Source organism: Pygocentrus nattereri, chromosome 12, assembly GCF_015220715.1.
Source record: "Pygocentrus nattereri isolate fPygNat1 chromosome 12, fPygNat1.pri, whole genome shotgun sequence".
In the NCBI taxonomy this organism is placed as follows: Eukaryota; Metazoa; Chordata; class Actinopteri; order Characiformes; family Serrasalmidae; genus Pygocentrus; species Pygocentrus nattereri.
Genome location: NC_051222.1, coordinates 3,833,729 through 3,848,455, shown reverse-complemented (window position 1 = coordinate 3,848,455; position 14,727 = coordinate 3,833,729). Strand labels below are relative to the sequence as shown.

The window sequence follows — 14,727 nt, the reverse complement described above, 5'->3', positions numbered from 1 at the left end:
ATTATAAAGCTAATAGTAATACTGTGTTATTACTTAATAATGTGTATAACATGTTAAAAAAGTGTGGGAAGTCTAAGGAAACAGGAAAAGAGAAGTCAAACTTATCACGGAGCTTCTATGGTCTGCTGTTAGATTTATGATTAACTCTTGACAAATTACTTAAAAACAATGCATACCTTAGACATTATGCTTTCATTAAGTAATACATATTTTCTCTGTTGTGTTAAAATCAGAATCAGTATTCTAAAAACACTACCACATGAGGACAGTCCACTGGGACTATTCTTCCTGCTTTACTGTTCTGTCTCATAGATATAATAACTCATAGGTATCAAAAACTCATAGGTATAATTTCTTTTGCTTTTCATTGAACATTGACTTGCAGTTATGCAGTTTCTTTTCCAGCAGTGCTGGATAAGGCCAAAAGTCATAAATAAATAAATAAATAAATAAATACATTCAATAAAATATTTAACTGATAAATTTCACTGAAAACACTAAAGTATGACTGAGCATGTGTAACTGGTAAAAAAACAGTGTTGAGGTTTAGTTTAGCATTATTTTACAATAAATGACAGAGAAGTGTAGCTCATCTTATATTGCATTAGAACAAGATAGATTATTTATTGAATATCATTGATGTCTTTACTGATGTTTTTAATACCATTGAGGGAAGCAATCGCATACTTATAAATCTGTGGTTGTTTATAATGAATATTTTGTTCTTCTGGGAGCCTCAAGCCTCAATTTTGTTGTTATGAGAAAATATATTCAGTTGTAACGTGTAGATTTCTATTTTGTATGTTCACCAGTTTAATTTTGATAGATCACCATTTACTTGATTTAAATGAAAGATACGTTATGTAATAGTAAAAGAAACAGCAGTAAACACTGTGTACTATATAACGGTTAACCTTGGTTAATTGAGAACAGTCATGAACATCTTCTGTGGATTAAGAAGCAGGAAACTATTCTGTGAGTTCTTGCTTTATAAGATTCTCTGCAGCCCAGGGAAGTCTTCAAGCAGATAATCACCATTAAGCAAGTAGGAGAAAATAAAGGAGGAACCAATGAAATGTGTCTCAAAGCCTCATCTGTCCAGTACAAGAAAGAAAAAATTACATGGAATGACACCATTTCATTTTATTGTTCAGAAAATTCCAAATAAAAACCACAGTTTATAAATCTTTATATATTTTACTTTCTTTTCTTCCCCAAATGTAGATTTGCTGGATGTAATCTCACAGCACAGTCCCTTGAAACTTTGAATACAGCTCTACAAACAGAAAACTCCTCCCTGAGAGAGCTGGACATCAGTAACAATGATCTGCATGATTCAGGAGTGGAGCTGCTGTCTGCTGGACTGAAGAGCTCACACTGTAAACTGGAGATACTCCGGTCAAAATGTTACATAAAATGTATAATAATTGTAAGGTTAATAATAATAATAAAGATGAGAAGAACATAGTTCTTTACCAGGACTATGAAAATATCCAACTAATGTAGTATTATGCACTTATTCTGCCTTTGCAGACTTGCTATGTGTAAACTCAGTCAACAGTCCTGTAACATCCTGCAGTCAGTTTTACAAACTGAAACCTCCTCACTGAGAGAACTGGACCTCAGTAATAATGACCTGCAGGATGCAGGAGTGGAGCTGCTGTCTGCTGGACTGAAGAGCTCACACTGTAAAGTGGAGAAACTCAGGTCAGTATTTCCATGATTATTATAATTATATCCTTGGTAAAGAAAAGAGGAAGTTAGTCTAAGAAAATAAAAACGCTTATCAATTTTTTGTGTTATAATTATTTGCATTCCTGCACATGTAACCTCCCTATAGGTAGCCTATAAAATTTGACAAGATTATATATTCTATAGATTATAGAATACAGAATAAGGAATCTGAGACCCTCCTCAGTAAAGAATCTCAGATCTTCATGGTCCTAGATCCCTTTTGCTTCTCCTCTTCACAGCTTTTCAGTAGGGTTTTGGTCAGATGACTGGGGTGGCCATGTCAAAAGCTCAATTCTGTGAAATATTTTTGTGTATATTTGAAGTAATGTTTTGTATGTTTTGTATAACTGTCTTGCTGGAAGGTCCAACCACAATTATTTGCAACTTTTTTTCATATATTCTTTCACTTCGTGGATTCACTGATATCATATGTCCTCACACTCTTCCCAGGGTTTTGGAGGGAAAAGCAGCCACAAAATATAGATATTTGACCTTTCTTAACAGAGGAAATGTTTTTAGTGTATTTTTAAGCCATTGCCCAATTATTAGCTAACTAGGCACTTTATAGTTCTATAATATCAGAATGTTGTCCATGTCTTTGATGATCTACCACCCAAAAATACCTGCTCAGTATAGTTCCTGTAGGGGTCTTGACCACTGATTCATGGGGTAATGGGCAGTTTACCAGTTATGCATGCATAAATAAATGAACTACAGTCTGTAACTGTAGAACATTTGTATTTGTTGTATTTGTTCTCCCTTTGCAGACTAGCTTTGTGTAATCTTGGGAAATATACATGTAACACTCTGGGATTAACACTGCAAGCAGAAACCTGGTCCCTAAAAGAGCTGGACCTCAGTAAGAATAATCTACAGGATTCAGGAATGGAGGACCTTTCCCAGGGACTGAAGAGTCCACTCTGTGAACTGGAGATATTCAGGTCAGAATCACAAAGGAGCTATTTTATTCCAGCATAACAGAAATATGCAACTCATGTTTATACAGTATTTTGTAAAATTAAGAAACCACTCTTTCATTTATTTGATTTCCAGGCTAAAGAGCCATAAAGTGCAACTTTTTCATTTTTCAGCATAAGCAGAAAGCAGGAAATAACACAAAATTACAAAAAAAGCCTTCAACTCTAAATATTAAATTTGCCAGCGTTTAATTTGTCCAGTCTTTACTTTTGTTCAGCTTTTTCTAGATTAATTATTCCTTCATTACAGTCTCCAACATTTAAGTTAAAGTTGTATACTCCAAACTAAATATTCCCAAAGGAGTCATTGACAATGTGTGCACCTTCAAAGAGACCAAAGGAAAAATCTATTACATATAAAGTTACTTTATCTATTTGTTTATTGATTTGTTGTTAAGTCCATTAAAAGCTTAGGTATTTTGAGTGGTCCTTTCAAGATGAAATAAACACTCAGCAGTAACATATCAATGATGTAGTAGCAGTGTACTAGCAGTAGTAGACTTTTAATTATCTTAATAAATAAAATGTGTTTATAATCTGCTGAATTTAGCTGTTTTTCACTTTATTTGGAATGTCCAACTTCATATTTGTAGACATTGAGGTGAAAGGTCACTGAACATGTAACAAGTATAATACAGACCCCTTGACCTCCTCAACAAGCTGTTATAGACACGTTGCTGACACCGTTCTGTAACTAGATCTTAATGGCATTAGGTTTTGGTTAGAGTTAGGCTTAGGATCAGGGAAGGTTAAGAGTTAGGATTAAGCTTTGGATTTAGGGTTAAAGTTAGGGTTAGGATTAGGGCTAGCATTAGGGTTAGGTTTTGGGTAATGTTGGGTAACGTTTGGATGTAACATCTTAACAATGCATCTACTAAATAAAAGTCAACAGTACATCTTCAGGATATTTATTTCACTGATGTGTTGTTGATGTGTTACTGATAATCTGCTGAAAGTTTTTAATCATCTACAAAGGACCTCTCAAAAAAAATGTTACCAAAGCTGAATGTTTTGCCAATTTGGGCTTTTGCCCAAGAGTGTACATTTGCATCTTATATGATTTTTCAATAAAGGAGAAAAAAAATAATAAGGAAATAAAAATCTTCTTAATTGATAGCTTTTAGCACACTGACAAAGCAGAACAGCACTGCGAGAAGCAGGTGTTTTACTTTAGTTCTAGCATAATTTAACTTTTAACTGGCTAACTGTGTTTAACCAAAATAACACTCTGTTTTAATTTCTTGTAAATCAAAACTGTCCATGCAACTGCTGTGGCTGAGTTTCAGATAAGTTACAGGATGTGCTACATTATACAATATAAATTCATTTTAGATTCATGTCCCATTCAGGCAAGTGAAGTGGCATAAAAGTTTAAACGCCTAATGTCACAATGCAGAGTAGCAGATTCTTATTTCAGCAGCAGGGATTACCAACTGAGCAATTTCTGATCACATTTAGGTTTGTTATGAACAGAATTAGTGCACATAATTGGCCAGTGAGTTTGATAAAATGGCCAAGGAGCACAGCAATAGTGTAGGTGTACATAATAAACCAGCAACAAAGTATTTATGGATCTGTAAGTTAATTAATTATAATTATTTTAAACATGCACAATTGTGTATGTTTTTACATTGAAAGGGTTAACTCTGCTCTAACTCTGCTCTAAGCAGACTTTGCAGCAAGCATAGCTACTGTCCTTGGCAGTTTTGCACAAACAACTTGCTCCTCTTATCGGGACAACATTCTGTCCAGAACCATTTGTTCTCTTTCGTAGGTAAGATTATCGTACACAGAGCAGAAGACCCCCTCCTTTGGGCAGTTCCGGTGGTCCGTGAGTGTCAGCTTAGCATTTCATGACTGTTAGACAACTTATTTGGGTCCACCCTGTTTGCTTGTACGCAACAGGGCAGGACGTGTTTGTATAAAAGAAGGAGTGCCCTTCTTTCTTTGTGCAGAAGACTTAATAAACTCTTTGATTGATTAAGAGAGTCGTTCTGTCTTCCTGCACCGAGCGCTCCCGCTGAGACTGAGGCTTTCCACAGGACAGGTGATCCACTCTCTGGTTCCTCTTCATGAACGGACCAAAAACGGCCGGTCCTTTCATACATTTATGAAAGTGCTTATAGATTCCCATGTCTGGTAAATTATCTATAACTGAAAATCATTTCATCAGTTCTGCAAAGACGTTAACTATTCTGTCTTTTACTACCCTAAGTAATAGGAATATAAACTAGATTGGAGATGTGCTCTCTTTCTCAGTCAAAGTATTTCTGAGTGATTCCATGTTTTCTGTCTGCACTGTGTTCTCAAATGTAGTTACTCTCTCTTGACAGATTAGACATGTGTGGTTTCACTCTGGAGTCTTGCAAATCTCTCATATCAGCCCTACAAACAAAAATCACCACCCTGACAGAGCTCAACCTTAGTAGCAATGAGCTGCAGGATTCAGCAATGGAGCTGCTCTCTGCTGGGCTCAAGACTGGAAAATGTAAACTGGAGATACTCAGGTCAGTGTTACTGTCATTTTACTCTGGAAGGATACTCATAAGATGAGTTAATATGTTAATATGACTTTATTTATAAATATTACCTGACATGTTTTAGTGAAATAATGAAAAAATGGTCAGAAAATGAACTATTGCTGCATGTTTGTCAAGAGTACAGAGATGTTTCATCTTAAGAAAAATACAGTTAGATGGTGGTGTTGATCACATGAATTGTTTATTCAAGGCTTTAATTTAAAGCAGATCAATCACAAATTGAGAAATACTAAATTTCCAGGTAAAGAGACATGTATAGTTTAATCACATTTATGCAAAAGTATCAGAGCTGTTAAAGAGTGACGACGCCGACATGTCAGTCAAGCGAACCGAAACTAAATACCGGACGTTTGTGATTTTCCGCCCGAACATTTTTTAAGTCTCAAAAATAATATACGTTAATTAAATTAATTATTTTCAAAAGCTGAGCCGCATCAGAGGGATCAAAGCCGCGGGTTGCCGACCCCTGGCCAAGTGATCTGACCATAGGATCTGACACTTCTCTTGATCTGACATGCGCAGGTTTCACTGTAACCAACACCAAGGCCGAGCCTACTAGCCATTAAGCCAGTCAGAAACAGGGGGGGGGCGGGACTTGCTTTGACCAAACAAATTGATAGATTCAGTAGGAAATCCCGGGAAATACATGTGCAAATTTTTTTAAACTCAGCCATGGAACACAACTATATTAAGCCTATATTAAGCCTATATTAAGGGGAAAATGGAACTGAATAGTAATTTTAGGGCTGTAGTATTATTTATGAGTTTGTTGCACTGTAACTGTTTCAAAATATTTAAAATAAATGCTGCATAGTTTGCTATTATATTTTTAAAAGAAATGAATGTGTCCTTGTTCATGTCATTTAGTCAATGGTTAGGCTACTAATCAATTCCTAGTTTACTTTGGAGTATTGTTATTGCCACCTGCTGACCGTTCTTGGTATGGCTGTAGTATCTAGTCTCCTATGCTATAGAAGCAATAAGGTATGTGACTAGTTAAAACAGGTAGGATTCCTGAACAGGCCTGCTAGTCCAAAGAGTTCTGGTAATCTGCACAAGCTTCTGAAATATAGGCTTATATTGGGTTTGTTTATCTCATGTCTGAATGTTGTTCATGTATTTCAACAAAATTCAACACAATCTATCATTGAAGGGACTAATTCAAAAGCAGAAATTCTGACAGTAATGAAGATCAGGGTTATACATAGACGTATATCTGCGCCCAGGGGCCAACAAGTTATGTGTTAAGTGTGTCGCATACATAGCACCCCCACCCTGCTCACCTCCCGAGCAGAGAAAAAAAGTTCAGGCCCAGGAATTTTTCCCACTATCACCCCTGGTAAAGTCACAGAACTCGTTAATTAACTGTCATTGAAAATTGTCTACTGACAGTTCCAGAGTGTAATGGGCATCATGAAGTAGCTAAGGATCTAAAAATAAAACAGATGCCTACACATTTGGGGAATGCTATAACATGGTAGACTCCCACGGTCTGAAATGCCATTAAGAAAAGGCAGTTAGGGAAAACTGGAACTCAAGTCTGGAAGAGTTATCAGAAAGACATCTTACCTGAAGCCTTATTATCACATTCTAATGTATGCAAGACAACATTTAAATAAACCAGACGCTTTTACTTACTACAGCGATAAGATGCAATTTTAAGATGCTTTCACACCGAACACTGAATGTCAGTTGGAGCTCAATGAAGAGCACAAACACAAAGCCCACTGCAGCAGACACGCAGGGTCACTTTTAAAAATTTTGTGCAATGCACTTCAGCCAATACTTTCACCGTGGCCAATAGGAGATCAGCAGGTGTGTCTGGTGGTCCCTCTCAACACTTGGAAGGGTAGATTTATCAGAGAACACTGCCCACTTTGCGAGCGCTGTGCACACCATGAGTGCTGTGAAGGGGTTCTGAGTTCTAATGGAGTTGTGGTGCAGTTGGTTCTCTTCCTTGTTCACTTTAACAGAACTCAGTTCGGTTCTTTTAAAATGAACTTTATGTGAAAATACTGACACTTAATTTCATGCACTGAAGCTAATTCATCATTTATACTTGAATTTCTGCTTGATTCCATTCATACAAAAGTTTTATCAGACACAGAGGTGTTTGTATGTCACTAAATCAGCATTTTTACACAACTTTGATGAATGAGGGCCATAATATGTACACATTTGAAGTGAATATATGTACTGGAAATATATTATCTATATATTTTCACATATAGCACACCACATAGGCATCATAACCAAGGAGAAGGTTCTGGAGGTTATTGAAGATGTTTAAGGCAAAATAAAACATCTCTGGACTAATTTCTTTTTCTATAACTTAATATATCAATCCTACTAAACTAAAATGTGCAAGAGAATTCGTCAGGGTGTATCCAAGATTGATTCAAATACCTTTTATTGTTATAATTAAGTGTCCTCGTTTGAGCGTGTTGTAAAATCTGTGCTTGTTCTTTCTTTATAGACTAGCTCTGTGTAATCTTGGAGGAAAGGAAACGTTTGAAAATATTGGATCACTTTTAAAACAGGATAACTCCTCCCTCAAAGAGCTGGATCTCAGTAATAATGACCTGCAAGATTCAGGAATGAACCTGTTATCTGATGGATTGAACAGTTCCCACTGTAAACTGGAAATACTCAGGTCAGTGTTTCTGTCAGTTCATTCCTGAATTATAAAGACTTAGCAGCGTAATTCAGTATGTTTTTTTATATAAAAAAGATGACATTTCAACTGAATTTTACTGTGAATAGCAAATTGGTCACATAGTACAGATAAGTAACAGTTATTTACTGCTAGAGTAGAAAGAAACTGAATTCTAGAAGAAGACTTGAATCAAGACTTGGACAGGATTCATTTAACCTATTATTCATGTCTGTGTTGAAGTGTGCTGTAGTGGAGGTTGCTACACAGATATCTTATATTGAATTACAAATCTGCTCTCAGATGATTTTGAATTTTATTTCATTTGTAATTACAAAGCAATAGGCCCAACAACAGTTATACGTACCAGGAGACTACACTAGTACAGATTTATATATGTTTAATTTGGTCCGTTTATGAACAAATACTTGTGTCTTTTTAAATGTTTTTATTCTAAACAACTTTGTGAATCTTTGACATTCATTATTAAAATCTGATGATCTACATTCATTCAGAGATACAAGATTAACATTTCAGACCAAATCAAACACTATATTTTATTTATATTTAAAATGAAAAACAATACCAACATAAGCACTTAGGTTCTGAAACTGGCTTACTTTGCTGCAGATCATTGCTGGAAGACAAGATGGCACCATGACAGGCAGCCACAGTGTTTTGATGTGTCATGTGTTTGTGTGTTTTGCTTGTTAATTTGCACATGGAGTCACAGTTTGGCTAATTTTCAACTGGTATGAACATCTGTACATTTGGGGCTTAACCACAAATGAAATTTTTAAATTAATTTCCCCGCGACATTGAGGGAGAAGCAGCTTAGAAAATGTGTACGTGTGTGTATTATACTTGCGGAGATTCTTCAGAGTTACTCATTGGGAGATCACCAGCCATCCTCCTGCAGCAAAGAGAAGGAGAGCAGGAGATATGCAAGATACATGACAACACACTCACGTGACTTCAGAGACATGGCTTTCGAACTCGTGGTTCCAAACATATTTCTCTCCAACATGCACTTATTTAACAACAAAATGGGCAAATTGACTGCTGGTAAGAATAACAAAGGACCTTTCAACATTTGCTTCAGCGAGAGGTGGTTGAATGAAATTACTCTTGACATCGTAGTGGAGCTGCCCACCTTTTCACTGTACAGAGTGGACCACAACCCAGTTACAAAACCAAAGGTGGAGGACTATGTTTTTGCATTAACCACAGGTGGTGGTTTTCTGGCCAGAACATACTCTCCTGAACTGGAAGCTCTTACTCTCAGTTGCAAGCCATTCTACTCAACTTATGAACTCTATAATTCTGGTTTACTCTTTATTTCTGGGTTTATACCCCACCATACCCGCTAAATTATGCACTCAACAAAGCAATCAAAATTGCCAAACAAAAAAACTCCAGCAAATTTCAGGCACCTCACTCCCACTTGCTCTGACCTCCACAACAACTGTGACCCTTCCCCACCACTTCCCACCACCATCACTGAACACCAGGTCAGTTGTCCATCCATCCATCCATCCATCCATCATCTTCCGCTTCTCCGGGGTTCGGGTCGCGGGGGCAGCATCCTGAGCAATGAAGCCCAGACCTCCCTTTCCCCAGCCACTTCCACTAGCTCCCTGGGAGGGATTCCGAGGCGCTCCCAGGCCAGCTGGGCGATATAGTCACGCCCGCGTGTCCTGGGTCTTCCCCGGGGTCTCCTCCCCGGTGGACTTGCCTGTGACACCTCCCAAGGGAGGCGTCCAGGAGGCATCCTAACAAGATGCCCGAACCACCTCAACTGGCTCCTCTCGACGTGAAGAAGCAGCGGCTCTACTCCGAGTCCCTCCCGGATGACCGAACTTCTCACCCTATCTCTAAGGGAGAGTCCAGCCACCCTGCGGAGGAAACTCATTTCAGCCGCTTGTATTCGCAATCTCGTTCTTTCGGTCATTACCCAAAGCTCATGACCATAGGTGAGGGTGGGAACATAGATCGACCAGTAAATCGAGAGCCTTGCCTTATGGCTCAGCTCTTTCTTTACCACAACAGACCGGTAAAGAGCCCGCATCACTGCTGACCCAGCACCAATCCGCCTGTCAATCTCCCGCTCCCTTGTACCATCACTCGTGAACAAGACCCCAAGATACTTAAACTCCTCCACTTGAGGCAAGAGCTCATCCCCGACCCAGAGAGGGCTCTCCACCCTTTCCCGCGTGAGAACCATGGCCTCGGATTTGGAGGTACTGATCCTCATCCCGGCCGCTTCACACTCGGCTGCAAACCGATCCAGTGAAAGCTGAAGTTCACGGCCTGATGTCCCCAATAGGACCACATCATCTGCAAACAGCAGCGATGTGACCCTGAGGTCACCAAACCGGACACCCTCCATCCCCTGACTGCGCCTAGAAATTCTATCCATAAAAATTATGAATAGAATCGGTGACAAAGGGCAGCCCTGACGGAGTCCAACTCTCACTGGGAAAAAGTCTGACTTACTGCCGGCCATGCGAACCAAGCTCCTGCTTTGTTTGTACAGGGCCTGAATGGCTCGTAGCAAAGAGCCATGTACCCCATACTCCCGAAGCACCTCCCACAGAATACCCCAGGGAACACAGTCGAATGCCTTCTCCAAATCCACAAAGCACATGTGGACTGGTTGGGCAAACTCCCATGAACCCTCGAGAATCCTGGAGAGGGTAAAGAGTTGGTCCAGTGTTCCACGACCAGGGCGGAACCCGCACTGCTCCTCCTGAATCCGAGGTTCGACTATAAGCCGGACTCTCTTCTCCAGTACCCTTGCATAGACCTTACCAGGGAGGCTGAGGAGTGTGATTCCCCTGTAGTTGGAACACACCCTCCGGTCCCCCTTTTTAAAAAGAGGCACCACCACCCCAGTCTGCCAATCAAGTGGCACCACCCCCGATGTCCATGCAATGTTGAAAAGGCGTGTCAGCCAAGACAGCCCCACAACATCCAGAGCCTTGAGGAACTCGGGACGGATCTCATCCACCCCTGCAGCCCTGCCGCCAAGGAGCTTTTTAACTACCTTAGCGACTTCGGCCTCAGTAATGGACAAGCCTATTCCCGTGTCCCCAGACTCTGCCTCCTCACTGGAGAACATGTTGGTGGGATTGAGAAGGTCCTCAAAGTATTCCTTCCACCGCCCAATGACATCTTCAGTCGAAGTCAGCAGCACACCATCTCCACTATATACAGTGCTAGTGGCACACTGCTTTCCCCTTCTGAGTCGCCTGACGGTTTGCCAGAATCTTTTCGGAGCCGACTTAAAGTCACTTTCCAAGGCCTCACCGAACTCTTCCCACACCCGGGTTTTTGCCTTGGCAACGACTGAAGCCGCAGATCGCTTGGCCTGTCGATACCTGCCAGCTGCCTCTGGTGTCCTACAGGCCAACCATGTCCGGTAGGACTCCTTCTTCAGCTTGACGGCATCTCTCACCTGGGGTGTCCACCACCGGGTTCGAGGATTACCGCCCCGACAGGCACCAACTACCTTGCGACCACAGCTACAGTCAGCCGCTTCAACAATGGAGGAGCGGAACATGGCCCATTCTGAGTCAATGTCCCCCACCTCCCCCGATATCTGGTCAAAGTTCTGATGGAGGTGTGAGTTGAAGATCAATCTGACAGGTTCTTCTGCCAGACGTTCCCAGCAAACCCTCACTATACGTTTGGGTTTGCCTGGTCTGACTGGCATCTTCCCCCACCACCTGATCCAACTCACCACCAGGTGGTGATCAGTTGACAGCTCAGCTCCTCTCTTTACCCGAGTGTCCAGTACACATGGCCGCAAGTCCGCTGACACGACTACAAAGTCAATCATTGAACTGCGGCCTAGGGTGTCCTGGTGCCATGTGCACTTATGGACATCCTTGTGTTCAAACATGGTGTTCGTTATGGACAAACTGTGGTTTGCACAGAAGTCCAAAAACTGAACACCACTCGGGTTCAGATCAGAGAGGCCATTCCTCCCAATCACACCACTCCAGGTCTTACTGTCGTTGCCCACGTGAGCGTTGAAGTCCCCCAGTAGGACAATCGAGTCTCCAGGAGGAGCACTTTCAAGCACCCCTTCCAAGGACTCTATGAAGGCTGGGTATTCTGAACTGCTGTTCGGTGCATAAGCACAGACAACAGTCAGGACCCGTTCCCCAACCCGAAGGCGTAGGGAAGCTACCCTCTCGTCCACCGGGGAAAACCCCAACATACAGGCGCCGAGTCGAGGGGCTATGAGAAAGCCCACACCTGCCCACCGCCTCTCACCATGGGCAACTCCAGAAAAGAAAAAAGTCCAGCCCCTCTCAAGGAGATTGGACCCAGAGCCCAAGCTGTGTGTTGAGGTGAGCCCGACTATATCTAGCCGGTATCTCTCGACCTCGCGCACCAACTCAGGCTCCTTCCCCGCCAGTGAGGTAACGTTCCAAGTTCCAAAAGCCAGTTTCAGCAACCGAGGATCAGAACGCCAAGGCCCACGCCTTCGGACACTGCCCGATCCACAATGCACCGCACCCCTACTACTGCCCCTCCCATCGGTGGTGGGTCGATGGGAGGGGGGACTCATGTAGCTCCTTCGGGCTGGGCCCGGCCGGGCACCATGAGTGAATGCCCGGCCACCAGACGCTCGCTGGCGAGCCCCTCCCCCAGGCCTGGCTCCAGGGTGGGGCCCCGGTAACCCTGATCCGGGCAGGGTACATGAGTCCTGCTTTGTTGTCCTCATAGGGGTGGTTATGGATCACACTTTGTCTGGCCTGTCACCTAGGACCAGTTTGCCATGGGAGACCCTACCAGGAGCTTTTGCTCCAGACAACATAGCTCCTAGGGTCCTTCAAGCACACAAACCTCTCCACCACGATAAGAGGCAGGTCAGTTGTGTTCTCAGGAAATAGATCAGGAAAGCTGCTTGCCCTGGTGGTGTCTCACCTACAACACTTAGTCACAGATTTTTGTGACCATATTTTGGACCCTCTCTACCTCACTGCTGGTGCTCCCCCTTATAATCTCTCTCAATGACTGTATTTTTAACACTGACTCTATAAAACATATTGTTTGCAGAATACACCAGCATGATTGGTTTCATCTCCAACGACCCATTAATTGGGAGAAAGTAACATGGCTGGGTGCAGAGCTAACAACTGGAGCTAAGTCCAAAAAAGGGGAGTGACCACTGATTTCAGAACGAAACCTACTCACTCCCTACATCAGAAATACATGGCTCCACAGTTAGCAAACCATAATCTTACAGGTTTCTGGGCATTACCATTCAGCAGGCTCTTAAATGGGAAATACACAGAATTGCAGTTATGAAGAAGGCCCAGCAGTGCAGTTTCCTGGGACAGCTCAAGAAATCTGGACCACCTCAACTACTGCTGGTCCAGTTCTACACTGCCATAATAGAATCCATTGTCAGATCCTTGCTCTCCTTGGTCAGTTCTGCATCTTTGCACACCAAGCATAAGCTATAGCAACAGTGTGATGTGCAGAGAAAATCACTGGCTGTCAGCTACACACCCTTAAAGACATTTACTCATCTAGGATGAGGAAGAGGGCAGGAAAATCATGTTAATCAGGTTCTGAGGGTTAATAAAAACGACTTGTTTTGGCAGGAAAAAAAAGGTGCAAAAAGTTTGAAAAGAATGTAAATGTCAAAAAAAACACCCTTGTTTGTCACATGACTAAAACAACTGGATGCTGTTCTTTATATTGAGATCTTCTATTCTTGCCAGAGAATGTCCTTGAGTATGCTTTTATATTTTTTTTAATTGTGTGCGACTATGTGTTTTAGTATTTTTTGTTAAGTTCTGTTTGACACCAAAGTGAATTCATTCATTCATTCATTCATTTTCCATGGCGCTTCTCCCTCAGGGTCGCGGGTCATCTCTCTCAGTCTTTTGTTTTTTTATTCTTTTTTCTCTCTGCAGATTATCTGGTTGTATGATTACAGTGGAAGGCTGTTCCTCTCTGGCTTCAGCTTTGCGTTCAAACTCCTCACATCTGAAGGAACTGGATCTGACCTACAATCACCCAGGAGAGTCAGGAGTGAAGCTGCTCTCTGCTAGACGAGAGGATCCACTATGCTTACTGAGCAAACTCGGGTATGAATAATTGTGTTTAGAAGTGTGTGTGTGTGTGTGTGTGTGTGTGTGTGTGTGTGTGTGTGTGTGTGCGGTGGAATCAAAATGATTGAACTATGAAGGAAGTATTTATCTGCTTGTTTTCTATTTCTGACAAAGTTCTGCAACATATTGATCCTAGTCTATGTGGGCTGTAAATGCGGGTCATTCTTCTAGACTGCAGCTGACTCTCCTAGACCGCTCTTATTCACCTAGACCACTGTTAATCTCTTTGACTGTTGTAGACTGCTTATGCGCCTAGCATGGTCTTCCTCTCCTTCAATGCAGCTTACTCTGTTACTGCTCTCTCACTCCTAGACTGTGCTCACACTCTGCTCTCACTCTCCTAATCTACAGTAACTCTTCCAGACTGGTCTAACTCTCCTAGACTGTGCTGACCCCTGGACTGTTCTCATTATCTGCCCTCTCTCCTAGACTGCACTTAGACTGCTACCAAATGAACAACATGATGTCAGTCTTTTCAATGTGAAGTAGTGTTGCTGTATCTATTACAAACACTATATTACACTGTACAGTGCATTACACAGTACTGCGAGTTTTATTTTGTGGCTGTGTTCATGCAGAAGCGTTAAAGAGTTTGTTGTGTTTAATGATACAGAAGTAAATTCATAGTAGTTATAGTAGAATATCTGAGCCTTTAGACCAGCAAATAGGCAATTTTAACACTTTTAAAA

At 41.5% G+C, this 14,727-nt stretch overlaps 1 protein-coding gene across 3 annotated transcripts in view; it reads left to right on the top strand.

Annotated features, from left to right (window-relative positions):
* LOC108414403 (ribonuclease inhibitor-like) overlaps positions 1 to 14,727 on the top strand; it is a 50,678-nt gene that overhangs the window by 13,480 nt on the left and 22,471 nt on the right. For 2 of the 3 annotated variants that reach the window (XM_037543599.1, XM_037543600.1), the window contains 6 exons: positions 1,225 to 1,398; positions 1,534 to 1,707; positions 2,502 to 2,675; positions 5,045 to 5,218; positions 7,728 to 7,904; positions 13,841 to 14,014. In XM_037543599.1, the coding sequence (XP_037399496.1) occupies positions 1,225 to 1,398; positions 1,534 to 1,707; positions 2,502 to 2,675; positions 5,045 to 5,218; positions 7,728 to 7,904; positions 13,841 to 14,014 (1,047 nt within the window). Of the gene's footprint in view, positions 1 to 1,224; positions 1,399 to 1,533; positions 1,708 to 2,501; positions 2,676 to 5,044; positions 5,219 to 7,727; positions 7,905 to 13,840; positions 14,015 to 14,389; positions 14,720 to 14,727 lie in introns of those variants that run through there. The other variant, XM_037543601.1, reaches the window with a different exon arrangement.